The sequence below is a fragment of the Helianthus annuus genome, chromosome 14, assembly GCF_002127325.2.
Source record: "Helianthus annuus cultivar XRQ/B chromosome 14, HanXRQr2.0-SUNRISE, whole genome shotgun sequence".
NCBI classification, from domain to species: Eukaryota; Viridiplantae; Streptophyta; class Magnoliopsida; order Asterales; family Asteraceae; genus Helianthus; species Helianthus annuus.
Window position 1 is genome coordinate 94,985,662 of NC_035446.2, and position 21,401 is coordinate 95,007,062.

General features: G+C 38.5%; 1 protein-coding gene across 1 annotated transcript; it reads right to left on the reverse strand.

The window, feature by feature from the left end:
- Nucleotides 1-12,269: 12,269 nt before the first annotated feature.
- On the reverse strand, nt 12,270-19,244 carry LOC110942599 (the record flags this gene model as incomplete). The annotated part of the gene is made up of 2 exons (XM_022184375.1): nt 12,270-13,532; nt 17,907-19,244. Coding segments are annotated over 2 exons (2,601 nt in total), but the record flags the coding sequence as incomplete, so codon positions are not given.
- Nucleotides 19,245-21,401: the final 2,157 nt, after the last annotated feature.

Consider the following 21,401-nt stretch of genomic DNA (forward strand, 5'->3'; position numbering starts at 1 on the left):
AAAATTTTGTAAAATGTTATTTTAATTATCTTGAGTCTTTAACGTTTATTCCTGATACTTTCATTCTTTAACTTAAAAAAAACTATTTTCTTATGTGCTTATTTTTATGTACATGTATATTACATTACCATGCCTATTGTACCTTTTCAGTTGTTCTACGTTTTGACGTAAATTTTGTTTGAAAACGAGTCATGTCAAATATAATTCATTTTTATTTGACGGTATAAATTCGAGTTAAATTATGTTTTCACGCTGCCGCAACGCGCGGCGGGTACAATTACTAGTATAAAATGAAAAGTGAATGATACTGTTCATTCACTCTTCATTTTATCATATATTAATTAATTATATATAAAAGTATTACTTTCTTGATATTAAATTGAAGGGAAATGATCAAATAGGAAGTTTATTTTGGCTAGGAAGTGTAGGAAGCAATAGGATTAGAACATGTTGCAACATTTAAAATAAAGAAAAAGGGTATTTTAGTCAATTCAACCCTTTCTTCTTCCTTTTCAAAACCCAGTAACTTCAAAACCCACCATCTTCAACTATTTCTTCACTTTCTATCTCAATAATCACTACATTATAGTGCGATTTTCATCACCAATCAATGATTCAAACACTCGATCAACGTGTTCTTCAGCTTTTTTGAAGAAAACCCAGTTTAATTTCATACAAAATCTCGTTTTTTTCTGGTGATTTTGAAGATAATCACTCGATTCGTTCGATTCGAGCGATGATAAGTGTTTCAATCATTCAAAATTCGTCAATTGTTGAAGAAATCACTTCAATCCATGTACGAAGTTCTTTAATTTCATTTTTACGATCTGGGTTTTTGATTTAGTCATTGCGTTTTACGATCTTGGCGGGGGTCCGGGGGCAGCGCCCCTGGTAGCGTGGTCCCAGGGGCGGCAGCCCCTGGCGGGGTCCAAGGGGCAGAGCCTCTGGCTGGGGTTGAGCTGCCAGGTCAGCTCGGATTAAATTTTCTGTAATAAAAATGCATCAGAAAAATTAATTTTTTGTAAATTGCCTCTGGAAACTGCATTCGTAAACTGCATTGGTTCAGACAGTTCACAGCACAGACAAAACTATTGTCATGGTTCAATGCGTTTTAGAGAGAACACTTTCTTTGGTGTTTTTAGGCAATTGCGTTTTACAACTAAAACATTTTTATGTGTTTTCTGGCCATTGCGTTTTAGAAAAACACATTCTTGAAGTGTTTTTGGTGCATTGCGTTTTAGGTAAAACACTTTTTTATGTGTTTTCATTCCATTGCGTTTTACAGAGAACACTTTCTTTTGTTTTTTAGGCAATTGCGTTTTAGAATGAGTCATTTTTAAGTATTATCTGGCTATTGCGTTTTACAAATAAGACATTTCTTTGTGTTTTGGTGCATTGCGTTTTAGGTAAAACACCTTTTTATGTGTTTTCAGTCCATTGCGTTTTAGAAAACAGACATTTTAAGTGTTTTCTGGCTATTGCGTTTTAGAAATAAGACATTTGTTTGTGTTTTTTGTGCATTGCGATTTAGGTAAACACATTTTTATGTGTTTTTAGTCCATTGCGTTTTAGAAAGTACATTTTCTTTTGAGTTTTTAGGCTATTGCGTTTTAGAAATAAGGCATTTCTTTGTGTTTTCTGGCCATTGCGTTTTACAAATAAGACATTTCTTTGTGTTTTTTGTGCATTGCGTTTTAGAAAAATGTCGTTTTTTAGGTTTTTTTTTTCATTGTGTTTTACGTAATTGGGGGTTTTTCTATTGCGTTTTACGCAACTGGGTTTTTAAATTTTTTTTAGAATATAGCAATAGTATACTCGTTTTAAAGATTAAAAAACGCTCGTTTTTTTGGTGAAATTTTTATAAAAAAATAATGTCGTATGAAAGAGTTATTAATGTTTAAAAAATGGGGGGGGGGAATTGGAGGAGAGAGAAACTATTGTCTTGAATTAACTAAAATGCCCCTAAACAAACTCACGCGCCTCTTTTCTTCCCTTCAATTTCCATCATTTAATCTTAGCCCTTGATTAACTAAATGGATGGTCAAGATCACTTTCTAGGCAAATAAACTTCCTATTATATCTCCACCCTTAAATTGAATTGCTACAACTAAAAGATTAAGGGTCTGTTTGGTATGAGGTAATGGAATGAACAAAGGAATGGAATGGACGAGGTAATGGAATGGACGAGGGAATGCAATGGATCATTACCATTCCATGTCTTGTTTGGTTACCATGTGTGAATGGAATCAGTTATTATTGTGTATTGTTCGATAGCCAAGAAAAACGGAGTAATAAAATCAGCGGTGAGTGGTGGTGGTCGGTGGTAGTGATTGTGGGTGGTTATATGTGGCGGTGGTGGGTGTCGGCGGCGGCGATGGGTGGTGGTGGTTGCGGTGGCGGCGAGTGGCGGTGTGGCGACGACGACGAGTGGTGGTGGTGGCAAGGTGGTCGGTGGTGGGTGGTGGGTGGCAACAGAGGTGGCGGTTGGTGGTAGCGGCGGCGGTTGGCGGTGGCGGTGGTGGTGGTGGTGGCGGTGGCGTCGACGATGGTGGTGGGCGGCGGCGGCGAGTGTCGTTAGCGATTGGTCGCAGCTGTGGGTGATAACGGTGGCGAGTGGGTGGCGGCGGTGGCGGCGGTGGCTGTCGGGGTGAGGTGGTGGCGGGTGGCGTCGGTGGTGGTGGTGGTGGGTGGTGGTGGTAGTGGGTTGTGGCGAAGGTGGTGGGTTGTGGTGTTGTTGATTAATGGTGCAAGAGGGGATGGAATGGAAAAAAACATGGGGGGTGGAAGGAATGATTTTGAGGGAATGGAATGCATTTTGGAATGAGTGATTCCATTCCTTTGACCAACCAAACACCATTTCCTTCATTCCGTCGTAATCATCCATTCCATTCCACCTCTCATTCTTGCATACCAAACACTACCTAAGTGATATGTATTTTTAGTTTAAACTATAATAAATAAAAATATATTTACTTTTAATCTCTTTGGGGCTGTTTGTTTACCTCTAATAAGGCCCTTTATAGTTCAGAGCTCTTACTGGTTCAACACTTAATAGTTCAGACTGTTTATTTCATGAGCAGATGTCTGAATGGTTCAGACATTTGCCTCTGAATAGTTAAGCATTATACTGAGTCTGAATGGTTAAGACCTCTAATCTGAATTGGTCAAACATTTGGCTCTAAACGGTTAAGCATTATATTGGCTCTTAATGATTCAGACATCTTACTGATTCAGCACTTAATAGTTCAGACCTCTTACTGGTTCAACACTTAACCATTCAGAAGTTGTCAAACGGCCCCTTATACTATTTACGATGTTACAATACCCGAACAAACTAAGAAGATCCGTTATTAACATAAAAAGTTTGACACCCATTTTTACAGCTAGCCGACTACTTTTTTTTAACGAAAAGGAACGACATGTTAATTACCGTGAGACCGGGCGTTGTGGCCAAGGTCGACTACTCAACCGTTGTCAGCCCCTTGGCTCTCCCAGATGCGCGGAAACCCGACATCCACCTGCCTGAAGGCACGACAGTGGAATAATCGGTAAAACCTCGCCTCTCATCCAAGACGAACCGACATCTTTAGTATTCACCCTTCATCTGAATGCCATAAAAAATAATGAAGAGAGTGGGAGTCAAACCTGAATAGTTCTAATATATATACACACACTCCACTTTTACTTTTTATATTTTATCTTTTTACTTTTTTCTTGGTTTGTAATAGTGGTTTTACACATCATCAAAAGGTGTTTTTTTTCTTTTCATTTCTTAGATTTTAGCACCCACACCGATACATAATGGATCCCACATTCCCACTTTCTATGTTCATACAATTTTTTTTAGCTGCATATACAAAGCAAAATCGGTCTCATGCATATCTTGGATCGTACATGCACAAAGCTATTTATTATTTGACATAATAATTCGATAACATCATGAATCATGAAAGCGGTCAAGGAGCTTAAAAGATACCACTGAATCTGAGTTTTGATCATGCAACTAGTATTAAACTTTATTAGATACGTTTGTGCCTGTGGTTCGAAGTTTATTTAGTACACGGGTCACAATTTAACAAAAAATTATATAAATGTGTTTGAGAAGTCTAAAACTAGGTTTCATTTTTTTTATTTGCTTCACAGGATAATTAAACCCATCAATCAAGTTTTAGGCCATGATTGGCAAAAGTATACAAACAAGATAAGAGTACACAGGACATTTTTATGTCACTGAGAAGAGCTGATGTTAAATTATTGATGCATTGAATTTTAATTAATATGTATTTTTTCCCTTACGTTAATATTTAATTTCAATTACTTAAACTTTTAAATTTTATATATTTATTTGTTACATCCGTGTATCACAAGGACACATATATACTAATAAATAAAAATCTTTTATGGACACATGTCACTTTCTAGTGTTTTTTCATCTTATTTTCCTATTTATCTTTTATATTAAATAATAATAATAATAATAATAATAATAATAATAATAATAATAATTTTAGACATAAATATTTTACTATTTGAAAATACTATTTTACGGATATGTGATCACAAGTTTGAAAATCTTCCAAATAAATAAAAATCTTTTATGGAGACATGTCACTTTCTGGTGTTTTCTCATCTTATTTTCCTATTTATCTCTTATATTAAATAATAATAATTTTAGACATAAATATTTTACTATTTGAAAATACTATTTTACGGATATGTGATCACAAGTTTGAAAATAAGAAATTCAAAAAATTAATTGGTTTTACTTTTTTAAGAGTAAACTATATTTTAATGGGTTCAAGATAAGTAACAATCTTTATATTATATGTTGAGTTAAATGCCATTTTAAATCTTGTGGTTTGAGTTATTTTATCAGTTTAGTCCAAAAATTTCATTTTTTATCCGTGGATCCAAAAAGGTTTCACCGTTGCTATTTTAATTCACTGGGTTAACTACATCCATTTTTTCTATTAACAAGAAGACATTTATACAGCCCGTGTAATACACGTGATTCAAACCTAGTATATTATATATACAAATTGGGGTTACTACCCTTTTGTAGTACTGTAGTAGTGAGATTTTTATTACTAAATAATCATTTGAAATCATAACAATTTATTACAAATTCTTTAGCGACGGAGTAACATGATTTATAAAATATAGATGGTTTATTCCAGCTGTAATTGCATTAGAATCTTTAGCGATGAGTAATATTGCATATTATTATATAAATAAAAGTTGTTTTCTAGTGTCTTGACAAGAGACCAAACAAGGGACGGCAATCAGGCCTCTTGCGAAATTTAGTTTTGAGCCTTTTTCATAAAAAAATAAATAAATACAATTTATTCAAATTAAATTTATATATTGTCATCATATCCCGGATGACTAAAAATATAAACATCAAAGAATTAAGAGAAAAAAAAGGCAAATTGGAAAATAATAATCTCATCTTTCTGAAATTAGCCGATAATAATCCCAAGTCAGTTATTAGCCAATAATAATCCGACCTCGTCGAATTTTTTGTAAAATAGTATGCCGTTAAAATAAGCGTAACGGAGTTAAGTGTTTTTCCGAATTACAAACCGATGTTTTAGGGCTTTTGATCGGAACGAGGATACGAGTCGATTGATGTAAAACTTACCTCGAAATTGTGTTCGAAATGGCTTGAATTTTGTTAACTGGAAGTTAAACACCCGAATTGAAGCACCGTTTTCGTGGGTTGCGGGCAGTATTTTGAGGTAAGTTTTACATCAATCGACTCGTATCCTCGTTCCGATCAAAAGCACTAAAACATCGGTTTGGAATTCGGAAAAACAATTAACTCCGTTAAGCTTATTTTAACTGCAGACTATTTTACAAAAAAAATTGGATGAGGTCGGATTATTAATGGTTAATAACTGATTGGAATTATTATCGGCCAATTTCAGAAAGATGGGATTATTATTTTCCAATTTGCCAAAAAAAAAAAAAAATCCTGGATCGCATCGAAAGAAAATATCTGGAAAAATGATTTATCTTCATAGTCAAAAGACCAATATTTTTTTCTTAAACAGTATAGGGTCGGCCCTGTTGACAGTGTGTTTGTTAGCTGTTGGATTGGAACATTCTTTTAAATAGTAGGTTGAAGACTCTTAGACCTACCATCTAACATGAGGATCAGTGACGTATCTAAAATATCTTTATATGGGCAAAGTTTCAAAAAAAAAAAGGTAACAAAATTAAAAAAAAAACATCAAATTTTTCTAAAATTTGAAAAACTTTACACTATCATCGGAGTGTTAAGGGGTAGCGGGGGCTACCCCTATTAACAAGCTAGGTCCACCAGTGATGAGGATATCATATATCCTCTTTGGTTACAATGTAGCTTCAAATAAATGGATGTTGTAAGAAATCTATATATATGTTGCCTCCTTAGCATTATGGAAACTAGATTCAAGACACATAGTTTTAAACTATGACTAATGGAGATCGTTATTAGAGATTAATACTTTGATAATTGGATATCTTGTTGGATCAGTTCTGTTTAATCATAATGGAAAACAATATAAACATACCTGTTACAGCAGACAGTGCAGTGGAAAATCCAGTCAGAGATAATCTCATTGTGTTCGACATAATTGTCAGTGTGATCTGGTTCCTCCTTAGGATGCTAATTGATGATGGGGACTTAGAAAACCGACAAGGGAATCGGTTATAGGAGAGATGAGGTCGATGATGATGATGATGATGTTATGATTAGGTTTTCTGATTGAGTGTGTAACCTTATGACCTCTACATAATTCTCCTTATATAAGCACCCAGGAGGAAACCCTAATTAGTTAATAAGGGTAATATGGTCCATCAACAATTACCAACTAATTATTTAATAGGTTATTATATATTTTGATCTATATTATGTAAATGATTATAATGGCTACAGATTAAATATTAAATCATAATATATTTAATCTTACATTCTCCCACTTAGCCGAGTAATCATTTACCATGAGTATTAGATAAGCCTGATCAGGAGTTAACACTCATTTTAGCCTTAAACAAGTACTATAGCAGAGAAATACAGCCGTTGAATCATTATGCGACTCAGGACCCCCATTAATCATACTATAGCCTTAATTTAAAACCTAATCGTCATGATCAAAATACGCATAAGCCCTTTGTTTGATTTGTAACTTTATTTGTCCATATGCCATTATACCGGTTGAATATATTCTAAGAGACATACAAAATCAAACTGAGGAAATTTCATTAAACATAAAACATAAGCTAGTACAATATGCTTAAATAAGGTCTTTACTAAATCCCATATTCCGAACATGTTCTTCGTAAACCTTAGGAGGGAGACCTTTAGTCATCGGATCCGCAAGCATATCTTTAGTACTAATATACTCGATACAAAGATTATTTTCCTCAACTCGTTCACGTACGAACAGATATTTTGTATCAAGATATAAACCAGCTCCAGTCGAACTGTTACTGTTCGAGAAACTAACGGCAGCTGAATTATCACAGTAAAGCTTCAATGGTCTAGAAATGGAATTAACGATTTTGAGTCCAGTGATCAGATTTCTAAGCAACATTCCATGACAGGTTGCGTTATAAACAACAATATACTTTGCCATCATTGTGGAAGTTGTGGTCAACTGTTGTTTATGACTCTTCCATGAGATTGGGCCGCCTGCTAACATAAAGATATAGCCCGAAGTGGATTTCTTGTCATCTTTGCATTTCGCAAAGTCAGAATCAGAATAGCCCACCACTTCTAAATGATCACTTCTTCTATAAGTCAGTTTATAGTCTTTCGTCCCTTGCAGATATCGAAGTACCTTCTTAGCTGCTTTCCAGTGATCTAGACCAGGATTAGTCTGATAACGGCCTAGCATTCCAGCAATATAAGCGATATCTGGGCGAGTACAGACTTGAGCATACATCAAGCTCCCGACTACTGACGCGTAAGGTATCTGGCTCATTTGCTCCTTCTCAACCTCTGTTGTCGGACACTGGAATGAACCGAAAACATCTCCCTTAACTACTGGAGCGACGGAGGGTTTGCACTGTTGCATGTTATACCGTGTAAGGACACGATCTATATAAGCCTTCTGGGAAAATCCTAAGATCCCCTTGTGTCTATCCCGGTGAATTTCGATGCCAATGACGTAAGAAGCATCTCCGAGATCCTTCATGTCGAAGTTATGCGAGAGTAAACGCTTCGACTCATGCAACATGTCTAAACTATTACTTGCCAATAGAATATCATCTACGTAAAGGACAAGTATAGTAAAGTTGCTCCCACTCATCTTGAGGTAGGTGCATTGATCCACTTGATTCTTCATAAAACCTTGTTTCTTCATGACTTCATCAAACTTGAGGTACCACTGACGTGATGCTTGTTTTAACCCGTAAATGGATTTCTTCAACTTACAGACTAGATGCTCCTAACCTTCAGGTTAAAGCCTTCAGGTTGTTTCATGTAAACATCTTCGTCCAAATCTCCGTTAAGGAAAGCGGTTTTAACGTCCATCTGATGTAACTCTAAATCGAAATGAGCTACTAGTGTCACACCCTGGCCGCGTATAACATGCAACCGCGGCGGAAACGCCGGGGAGTGTCATGGACAGAATTAAATTGTGTCATAACCATGGCATACAAGTTGTATTTTATTTATAAACAAAGGTGTTACATTGTCTTAGAAGGAGAGTACGGAAATCAAAACATAATTAAGCTAGTTCAAACTTCATTTTTAGGCTCTAAGGCACAGGTCCGCCCTAGAATCATGATAATCGTCCTATGGAATAGCTCCTGAAAACACATGAGAAAGTAGGTACGTCAGCATAAAAATGCATGTGAGATACATAGGTTTTGTGAAAATGGGGTTCATGACTTGAGTTTTGAAGAATGTTTAATAACAGTCAGTCATGAACCTTGTAATTTGTTTTGCTTTGTAAATCATTTGAAAAACGATAACATCAAACGATATGTATAGATAAGTGCAAGGTTAAACGAATAACCAAGTAAAATGAGTTGAATAAGATAAGTTGTTTGTGAAAATAATGTCTTGTGAAGAAAATGTTATTTATGTAAAATGTGATGTGTCTAAACTGAAATGACTTAGATAACGCCACGATATGTAATATCATACAAATATTTATATATAGGAAGTACCAGCGGCGTATCCACCATGTTTGTATCATATTACATATGCCATGTTACTTAAATCATTTACCCAAACCAATCCACCATGTAAATTGTTCATGTGTAAACCAAATGTCAAGTGTTATTGTAAACCATGTCAAATGTTTATGTTCAAATGTAAACCACCAAATGTGTATGTCAATGTCGACGTGTTTATGTTCAATGTAAATCATGTAATGTGTAATCCCAAAATGTATCATGTATGGTAAGCGAAATGTATCAACTTAAACCATATGCACAAAACAAGTCGTTGAAGTAAAACGTGGTTTAAATCAGCGTTATGTTCTGCGGGAAATGCATGCTCTATTGATATTAACATTTATGTGGTATTGTAAACTATGCATACATCCAAGCCTTGAGACTGCGGCGATAAACCCTTAAACAAATTAAAGGTTTATCTAAGTTATGTATATCGAATTCGGTCATTCCTTCCAGTCCTATCAAACCCAGGACTTCAGGAATGGGAGTTGTCAATTCCTATGGTACCACTACCTACTAACGAACGGCGTAGCTAATGTTAATGAATGTATTGTCCCATGTTAAACAAACCAAATGTCATAACAAAATGAAGGCATGTGATGTAAACAATTGTACTAAGTATGCTGAGTAAACATACGAAGCAGAAATGTTCATGTAAATCAATGTGCCCATATGCTGAGTAAACATATGCAGCAGAAATGTTCATATAAAGCAATGTGCCCATATGCTGAGTAAACATATGCAGCAGAAATGTTTATGTAAATCAATGTGTCCATATGCTGAGTAAACATATGCAACAGAAATGTTCATGTAAATCAATGTGCCCATATGCTGAGTAAACATATGCAGCAGAAATGTTCATATAAAGCAATGTGCCCATATGCTGAGTAAACATATGCAGCAGAAATGTTTATGTAAATCAAATGTACTAAGTACGCACACAATGGGCATACATAGCATGAAATGTAATGAAATCGTGTACTATAATGTACTAACAACATAGCAGATATACGATGTGAAAACATGGAAAGCATGAAAGTAACAGATAGGCACATGTGTTTCACCCCAAAACAGTTTAGAAAACAGTAAAAGATGGGGTTCTATGTACTCACCTGAGGTTGCTTTGTTGTTCTTGTGAAATAATCAGGAAATGCGAGAGATCACGGAATATCAACGGCACCTATTAGGTAGCTTATGTTAATATACCGGACCTAAATCGGAGGATCGGATAGTACGCGGGTTTGTAAACCAAACGAGTATGGAGACTCGTGTATTATGGTTTAAACAAGCCTAAATACTAAAATGAAACTTAACCTAAGTGCTTACGGTCCATCACGACCCGTTTAGGTAGCTTATGCTACCCTAACGCGTCGTTCGCGTAGAACGCGTTCGGAACGCCTAACATCGTGACTACAAGGTATAACCTCGAAAGGTTATAGCTATGGTCACCTAATGTGTTTGGTCGGGTCCTAATGACCGACCAAATGGGTCGGGTTCGAAAGTATAAGCGATGGTTTAGATCGCTTACCTTACGACCCTATATAAGCACTAAACTAAAAGTGACGAGCTAAGCATGTTAGAACATGCTTAACTACGTTTGAAAACAGGTTTGACATCAAAACAAACGGCTTTGATGCCTACGAGTAGTTTGGTTGCAAAATATGCAAGAATGCACATTTTGGCCGAAACTACGACTCGTCACTGAGCCTAGATAACGTGGTGATCAGTAGGTATGGTCACTACGGACCATAACCATCGTGATCACGCTCACGTTATGAAGTTCCATGAACTTCGCATTGACCATAAGCTGGTCAATGCAGAAAGTCAACTAAACGTCGACTTCCGGACTCGAAAAGCGAATAAAAGAGCGAAAGAAGACTTACGGAGGGTCCCCGAGTGCTAATCAAGATCAAATAGCTCAGGTATGAAACAATGGTTTCAACTTAGAGCTTTAGATCTGATTCTTGTGGGTTTTTACACAAATGGGGGGGGTATTTATAGGAAAAGTGGAACCGTTAGGATCGTTTTATCGAATATCGTGCCTTGATCTCGTGCGTACATGTGTCCAGGGGTTAAATACACTGAATTTGGCCCTTGGCCTTTCATTGGGTGAAAAGGCATTCGAACCTTTCGCAATCTGAAGAGCCAATCAGCATTAAATGTTGATTCTGCTGATCTGGGGACCCTTTACGGACCGTATGGGTTTTGCCTTACGGTCCGTAAGGCCCTAGTTTGGCAGAATTACAACTTTAGTCCCTGCAGCGCCAAAACTTGGTATTTGATGCGTTTTTGGCACGTTTAAGCTCCGTTAACCTCATTTCAAAGCTCTAAAATGATGTTAAAGTATAGGGAACTGAAAATGTGCTAAAAAATATGTCGGATGTCGGTTCGTTTAGCCGTACGGTCGCGATGTTCGGTAAATTACGACGGAGTGCGCATAAGCGCGAAAGACGATCCAAATGACGCGACGAATGGATTTTTCTTATGCCAAACACTTAGGCATAATATAAGGATGCTTACATAAAATTTTGGATGTCCGGATGTATTCAGAACGTCAGTTATGCGCGAAAGTGCAAACTTGTGCACTTTTTGACATTTTTGGCCCCTGAATGATCCAAAAGTTTGTTTTAGCATACCAAACCCCTCAAAGCCTATTTCTAAGCCATGTAAAGGATATTTATGGTATGTTTAACTTATGGACATGTTCCGGAATGTTCGTTACAGTTCAAATTGGCATACTTTCGCAGTTTGTCAAGTTTAGTCCCTGTAAGCGAATTAACTTGTTTTTGCCATACCAAAGCCTTCAAAACTTATTTCTAAGTTATGTAAAGGTTATTTAAGGTATGTTGATGTTCCGGAGTATTTGTCGCATTAAACTGAGTACGTTTTCGCACCAGTTTGCGTATAATTCTCTAGAAAGCGATGTAGAGTTTGAAATTGAACAAAAGTCAAAACACGAGAAATGTAAAGCACAACGAAACAAACATTGGGATCAAATAACATTATTTTATTGATAATTGAACTGTTCACAATGATTACAGGCACAGATGTTACAGTCTCCCCTACTTGTGGAAATTTCGTCCCGAAATTTATTTAGAGGAAACTCGTGGAAAAAGATGAGGATACTTTGCCTTCATTTGATCTTCACGTTCCCAAGTAAACTCGGGTCCACGTTTAGATTCCCAACGAACCTTGACCAAAGGAATGCGCTTGCGCTTGAGCCACTTGACTTCACGTTCCATGATTTCTACCGGTTTCTCAACAAATTTCAATGTTTCGTCAACACGAATTTCATCAAGCGGTATGTGGAGGTTCTCATCGGCTAAACACCTCTTGAGATTGGACACGTGAAAGGTTGGATGAACATTTCCAAGTTCAGGAAGTAACTCAAGTCTGTAGGCTACCTTACCGATTCTTTCGACGATCCTGAATGGTCCAACGTATCTAGGTGCAAGTTTTCCTTTCTTTCCAAATCTGATCACACCTTTCCAAGGTGAGACCTTAAGTAATACACGATCACCGACTTGAAAATCCAAGGGTTTGCGTTTTAGGTCCGCGTAACTCTTCTGACGGTTTCTAGCTGTCTGAAGGTTATCACGAACTTTCTTTACCTTTTCTGTTGTCTCTAGAATGATGGCAGGTCCAGTAAGCTGAGCCTCACCAATCTCATTCCAGCAGACTGGTGAACGACATTTTCGACCATAGAGAGCCTCGAAAGGAGCCATGTTGATGCTGGAGTGATAACTGTTGTTGTAGGAGAATTCAATCAATGGAAGATGTGAATCCCAACTACCACCAAAGTCGATCACACAAGCTCTGAGCATATCCTCCAGTGTCTGGATTGTTCTTTCAGATTGACCATCCGTTTGCGGATGATAAGCTGTGCTCAAATTAAGTTGGGACCCCATAGCAGATTGCATGGTTCTCCAAAAATGAGAAGTGAAACGAGCATCCCTGTCAGAAATGATGTTCAAAGGAACACCATGTCGAGCTACGATTTCATCCACGTAGATTTGAGCAAGTCTGTCAGCTGAATAATCCTCACGGATTGGTAAGAAATGTGCTGACTTGGTAAGGCGATCAACGACTACCCAGATGGCATCGTGACCTTTCTTTGTGCGTGGGAGTTTAGTAATGAGATCCATCGTAATGTTTTCCCATTTCCAAACTGGGATCTCTGGTTGCTCCAATAATCCGGAAGGACGCTGATGTTCAGCCTTAACCTTAAGGCAAGTAAGGCATTTTGATACGTATAAGGCAATGTCTTTCTTCATACCAGGCCACCAATACTGAATACGAAGATCCTTATACATCTTATCTGAGCCAGGATGAATAGAATAACGAGACTTATGGGCTTCATCCATAAGCAAGGTACGAAGATCATCTTGGCTTGGGACCCACAAACGGTCCATGAAATAGTACGATCCATTGTCCTTCAGTTCAAGAGCAGGGGTTATGTGATAAGGAAACTCCTTATCCATCAAACTGTCACACCCCGAATTTCCACGTGTCACCGGTGGGCCCGGTGTGGGGTACAGTGACGTAGTTGGCATCGTCATAGACAATCAACACAATATAATAATGCACAGCGGAAGCAAAATAGAAACATTTCAACTTTAATTAAAGTGCAATAATAATTATCACAGTCGTTGAAATGGATCCACAGGCGGATCAAATAAAAATAGAAATAAATAGTTCAACAGATAAATGTCGTCCAAGTTTGCGAGACTATTGTGGACGCTCTCTAGGAAACAGCCAGCCTATTTCCGTATAGTACCTGCACTTAATCTTTTGGGAAAAATACGTCAGTTTACACTGGTAAATACAAATCGACTGACTCATTTTGAAAATGATTTAAAATTTATTTAAATGCACAAGGCATAAATATTTTATTAACTTGGGATAATTATATAATATAAACTTGTGAACGATTTACATGCACTTGTATCTCTGGTGGCCCGGGATCTACTGTCCGGGCTAGAGATTTAATTGACACACCACATTAAAGAGTTATACACGACGAGTGTACGCCTACACCCCGTGCTCTGGTCGTGGCCATCTCGTAAGATAATGCCAAGGATATCCGGGACATGGTCAATAACCCCCCAAAGCCTTTAAGTAAGACAAGACTGTTTAAACGAAAATCACACAAGCTATTCAAGACTGTACACCCATAGGGCGCAGGACTTGTGCGCCCGATCAAGCGGTATTTTAAATACCGTACCCCAAGCCCGTATAGGGAAAATAAGTCAAAAATGTATTTACCTGAGCAAGTATAAGTCACAAACGATAAGTGGTGGTAGCTTTTACCGGGCTTCCTAATCTGGAACAAAGGTTTATAATTAACCTATTAGATTCCTAACGGCCTTTTATTTAAGCTTAAGCTTTGACCGGTTAGTTTTAGGAATGATACGGTTTACGCACGATTAAGCGAAAGACCGGATAGAATGTGATTTAGACCCGACAAGTTCGAATACTTGTATAATATGGGTATACTAAATACATTCTGGATTTTGAAGCAAAAACGATATCGTTTGACCCGTTTCGGTCAATTTACGCAAACTAGTTACGTAAACCGAACCGAACGCGAAAAGGGCGATACGGGTAGCCAAAGGATTCAAATGCAAGTTCCCTGAATTAATATGCTTAGAATATGATATTATATCAGTAAGTTATGTTCTATATTGCCCGGGATAATTTTAAACTCAATTTATGCCTTAAAAGGGCATTTTGGTCATTTAAAAGATAATAAAAGGATAAGAATTGAAATCTGAGTTGGGGTCTGGTTCATACAGTAAATATACTTAATATAACATATTATATCAGTAGGGTATGACCCATATACCAAATATATCATTTAAAACCAAACTATGCACCATAGGGGTAATTTAGTAATTTCACAAGGGCTAAAAATGCCAAAACTGGAAACCTGAGTTTAAAATATCATACTTACTGTTATTATATGAAAATATGTGATTTACATCAGTAGGTATAAGTTTTATAGGTTTAAAACAAGTACAACGCTTACTATGCGCTTAAAACGCTAAAAATACGATTTAAGGGCGTTTTCGGGTTTTCAAATAAAATCTGAGATTTTTATATTTCCAGAAGTCTTATAATAATTTATTCATCATACAAAATCAGTAGAAAAAGGTTTCGGGTCAAAAGGATGTGTAAAACTCCTTTTATGGCTAAAACGGTCAAAACCGACATAAGCCGAAATGACTAGGTGATCTAGGATCCGTTCAGCCAAAAATTACTTAAAAATCATCAAAATTCCCAGAATATTATATATAATCAGTTGGTAAAAAGTTTTGTACCAAAACGTGGCCAGAAACGGGTTCTACGCAAAAAGGGCCGTTTATGTAAATTTATAACATAGTTTACGCTAATGGCCATAACTCACAATCTGGACCACCAACTGATCCGAAACTTTCGGTGCAAGTTTATATAATAAAAATACAGATCTCTACTCTTTTACTTTTCCAAAAATCCCGTTTTAAATCAAAAAGGGCAAGATAGTCAACTTTATGCATAAACCGGAAACAAGCATTCGAATAGGCTAAGCATAGACTCGATCAAAGAAAATTCCAGGAAGTTTAACTAAAATAAAAAAATAGTCAAAAATACATTCCAATGCAGATCTCGAACATGCATGTACGAATCCGAATCGATAGTCTACGAAATAATCGTTTTACAAGACTTTCGGTTCCGATTCGTGTCTACACTATAGATTGTCGAGTTGATGATGATTAAAACACATTCTTATATGTGTTACAAGTTATTTTTAATGATAAATCAGGTTGCATGTCATCTATGTCATTAATCATGTTATTTTTCACAAAGATTGCTTCTGTTGACTTTTTAGAATTTGGTTTGACTCGACATTAAGCATGCATGTAGTGGGAATCAGTTAGTACCCTTTAGAGGGTTTGTTTCCCACATAGATACCAATCTATAACAAGTTTCAATTCGAGAAATTACTGAAAGAAATCCGTTTAATCAGAAAGTCAAAGGTTATGAACACCCAGTTTGACTTTTAGCAATAATCAAAGCAAAAACGGATTAAAGAACGAATTGAATGCTTACAAGAGTCCTATAGATGTTAAATGATCACTAGGAGTCGGCCTTGATCTTCAGAAATGCTCCAGAAAGCTTGCTTGAAGTTCTTGAATGTTGAGAGCTTATGTTCTTCAATTGCAAATGACCAAAAGTGATCAATAATCTGATTTAAACACAAATTTTCGAGGCCACTGTAGATGTAGGCATGCATGAAAGGTTATTGGTGCAATTGGAGGCCACGTGTATTCGGGACCTCTACGGGCATCCCATTTGACCTTAACAATAGGCACTTGCTTCCTTCGAAGCTTCTTTACCTGTCGATCCTCGATCGACAAAGGTTTTTCGACAAACTTTAGACTTTCGTCTATGTGTATATCTGTATGCGGTATAACCAGTGAATCGTCAGCGAAACACTTCTTCAAATTACAGATATGGAACACATTATGAATGGCACTAAGCTCTTCAGGCAAGTTTAACTTGTAAGCGACTGCCCCGACACGTTCGATTATCTCGAAAGGTCCTATATATCTCGGGCTTAGCTTGCCTTTCTTTCCAAATCGCATGACACCTTTCCAAGGTGATACTTTAAGCAACACTTTTTCACCCACATCAAAGTGAAAATCTTTGCGCTTAGGATCCGCATAACTTTTCTGCCTATCCCTGGCAGCTTTCAAACGATCACGGATCTGAACGATCTTGTCTGTCGTCTCAAAGACGATATCTGGTCCAGACAACTGGACATCTCCAACTTCTGCCCAACAAATGGGCGATCTACACTTCCTACCGTATAGGGCCTCAAAAGGCGCAGCCTTTATGCTGGAATGGTAGCTATTGTTGTAGGAGAATTCAATCAGTGGTAGGTGCTTATCCCAACTACCACCTAAGTCGATCGCACATGCTCGAAGCATGTCTTCCAGAGTTTGAATCGTACGCTCACTCTGACCATCGGTCTGAGGATGGTAAGCCGTACTAAAATTCAAACGAGTGCCCAACGACTGTTGGAAACTTTTCCAAAAATGTGACGTATATCTAGTATCTCTATCGGAGATAATAGATATAGGTATACCATGTAGTGCTACTATCTTATCGACGTATAATTGAGCTAACATATCTGAGCTATACGTCTCTTTGATGGGTAGAAAATGAGCTGACTTAGTCAGTCTGTCAACTATGACCCATATGGTATCATTTCCCTTTTTCGTCTTTGGCAACTTGGTGATGAAATCCATTGTCACCATTTCCCACTTCCATTTGGGAATTTCAGGCTGCTGAAGCAAACCTGACGGTTTCTGATGCTCAGCCTTGACTTGCGCACAAGTCAAACATTTGGCCACATATTCGGCCACGGACTTTTTCAAACCAATCCACCAGTAGTTTGACTTCAAATCCTGGTACATCTTATCTGCTCCAGGATGAACTGAATATTTAGAGCTGTGGGCCTCCTGGAGGATAACATCCCGAAGTCCTCCATATACTGGAACCCATATTCGTCCGTTTAGGCGTAGCATTCCATCTTTGTCGTGGGATAACTGCTCCTCAGTTACTCCCAACTTTTCTGCAGGATAGTTAGCTTCCAGCACAGCTTCCTTCTGTGCAGCTAACACCCTTTCATTCAAACTATTCCTTATCTCAATGCGCTTGGCATTGATTCTGATTGGCTTCACCCTTTCCTTTCTACTTAAGGCGTCGGCAACCACATTTGCCTTGCCTGGATGGTATCTTATCTCACAGTCATAATCATTGAGAGTTTCCATCCATCGCCTTTGACGCATGTTCAATTCCTTCTGATTGAACAGATGCTGAAGACTCTTGTGATCCGAATAAATTATGCACTTGGTTCCATACAAGTAATGTCTCCATAACTTCAAAGCAAATACAACTGCACCCAATTCCAAATCGTGGGTGGTGTAGTTCTTCTCGTGCACTTTGAGCTGTCGAGAAGCGTAGGCAATGACTTTGCCTTTCTGCATGAGTACACAGCCCATGCCAGTATGTGATGCATCACAATACACCACAAATTCATCTATACCATCAGGCAATGTTAACACTGGCGCATTGCTCAGCTTCTGCTTCAGAATGTCAAAGGATTCCTGCTGCTTAGGGCCCCAATCAAACTTAATCTTCTTACGGGTCAATGAAGTTAGGGGCGCAGCAATTCTTGAAAAGTTCTCGATAAATCGCCTATAGTATCCTGCCAATCCGAGGAAACTGCGAATCTCGGTAGGAGTCTTCGGCTCCTGCCAGTTCATGACTGCTTCTACTTTAGCGGGATCTACTTGGATACCACGCTCGCTTACAACATGTCCAAGGAATTGGACTTCTCGAAGCCAAAATTCACACTTCGAAAATTTGGCATAAAGCTTCTCTTGATGCAGAAGTTTGAGAATACAACGAAGGTGTTTCTCATGATCAGCTTGGCTCTTCGAGTAGATGAGAATGTCATCAATGAAGACGATGACGAACTTATCTAAATAAGGTTTGCAGACGCGATTCATGAGATCCATGAACGCGGCTGGTGCGTTAGTGAGTCCAAAAGGCATCACTAGGAACTCGTAATGTCCATAACGAGTCCTAAACGCGGTTTTGTGTACGTCTTCCTCCTTGACCTTCAACTGATGATAACCTGACCTGAGGTCAATCTTGGAGAAGTAACTTGCTCCTTGCAACTGATCGAACAGATCGTCGATCCTGGGTAACGGATACCGATTCTTGATAGTGACCTTATTAAGCTCACGGTAATCGATGCACAGACGCATCGAACCATCCTTTTTCTTAACGAACAAGATTGGCGCTCCCCAAGGAGACGAGCTAGGTCTAATAAAACCTTTGGCTAAAAGCTCATCCAACTGCGTCCTCAACTCCTTCATCTCCGTTGGTGCCAATCTGTATGGTGCTCTTGCTACAGGTGCTGCACCTGGTATGATATCTATCCGAAACTCTACTTGTCTATCCGGTGGCAAACCGGGTAGTTCTTTAGGAAACACTTCAGGGTATTCCGAAATAACAGGAATATCTTCAATCTTCGGCTTCGGCTCATCTATGGTAACTTGTGCCATATAAATGACACATCCCTTCTGCATGCATCTGGATGCTTTGAGCATGGACACTTGCCCGGGCAATCCATGCTGGGTATCTCCTTGAATAGTAAGTGACTCACCAGACGGAGTCCAAACTATTACTTGCTTTCTGTTGCACAGAATCTGGGCTTGGTTACTCGACAACCAATCCATGCCTATCACTATGTCGAATCCAGCTAGCTTAAAGGGAAGCAAGGATAGCGGGAAAGAATGATTCCTAATGGATATAACACACCCATCTAGAACAGTCGAGGCGGTTTCTAAGGTTCCATCGGCTAATTCCACCTCATATTTTACGCTTAAGGTTTTAACAGGAAGGTTCAACAGTTTACAAAACTTATTATCTACAAATGACTTATCAGCCCCCGAATCAAACAAAACTCTAGCAAAAATATCGTTTACAAGAAACGTACCGGTAATGACGTTATCGTCAAGGACTGCTTCCTTTGCGTCCATTTTGAAGACTCTCGCATTAGTCTTCTTCCCTTCCTCGGCCTTCTTCGCAAACTTTGGACAGTTGGGCCGAATGTGACCTTTTTCGTTGCAACCAAAACACGTTGCATCCTTCATCTTCTTGCAATCCACAGCCTTATGATCTGTGGACTTGCAGATCCCACAACGTTTCTCGAAAGACTGGGATTTCGTTTCTAACCGACACCTCCCAAAGTGGTGCCTCCTGCAGATCTTGCATCTGGGCTTCTCACCCGACTGATGATCACTTTTCCTAGACCCCGACCCTTTCCTGTGGTCGTTGTTCCCTCTATGTCGCTTTTCAGATCTTCGTGAGGTGTCATCCTCACGTTTTCGTTTGTTCTCCTCAGAGCTCTTCATGGCTCTCAATCTAACCACGTCTTGAGTGAGGGAGAGGGATAGATCTGCTACAGATCTAAATGTAGTGGGTCTTGAAGCTTTGACGCTGGCTTTAATCTCCGGTGCCAGACCCCCAATGAATCGAGCAATCCTACGCGGCTCCGGGGTCACCAAGTAAGGCACTAAACGAGACAGCGTGTTGAACGTAGTAAGATACGCTTGGCAGTCGAGGTTCTTCATAACTAAGGATACAAAATCCGATTCAATTCGCTCGACCTCGTGCTGCGGACAGAAGTTCTCTTTAATCAGGGCCACAAACTGTTCCCACGACAAACCGTACAGTGTGGCCTTACCGGCAGCTTGTAGGAGTGACTTCCACCATGCTAACGCATCTCCTTTGAATGACTGGGACACGTACTTCACGACGTCCCTATCAGCACACCCGCTGATATCAACTACAGTATCCATCTCGTCAATCCACGTCATGCAGTCGACGGCTCCTTTTTCCCCAGTGAAATCTCTGGGCTTGCAGGATACAAAGTATTTGTACGTACAGGACCTGCTGTACGTGTCACGTTTCAGCTCAATCTCCTGCTTCGGGACGCTGCTGTGGTTGGAGGAATGATTATCATCCTCAACTTTCTTTGGCTCACTCTTTTTAGACGGCGGCTTACTATGAGCCCCAGAATGAGTCTTAGCCTTGACATGCGTCACTGAGCGGGTTCTACTCTGAGTACCACTAGATTCTCTGAACTGCCTATCCATAGCCTTGGCGACAGCATTATCAATCAGTGCTTGCAGTTCTGCACCGGTAACGTGAATCCTTGCATTATCTGAGCGTTCCCCGGAATGACTGTTGGTTTCTTCCGATTTGGCCATCGTAGCTTTAAGCTACAATAAAGGACAAGGTCTTATTTAGAACCCAACAGTATTATCGTTCTAGACGATTTATTAACCATGGTATCAAAAACCTTAGCAGTTAATTTAATAAATTCCATTCAGGCTCTTAATAGCAATCAAGGAATGAAAATATATGTATTGGCACCATAGGCCTAGTCACAAGGACAATCACTAAATTATAAATTTAGATTTTTATAGGACTATAAATTGTATAATTAAACAAATAATCCTTTACTAGACAGAGAGTCATAAACCACAACTGTCTTTATATAACATAGTTATAACCCGTAGGTATCAAGCCATTAATAGACTTGTGTACAGATATAATCTGTAGATAATTCTTTACTAGGCAGGGAGTCATAGACCACAACTGCCACTGTATGA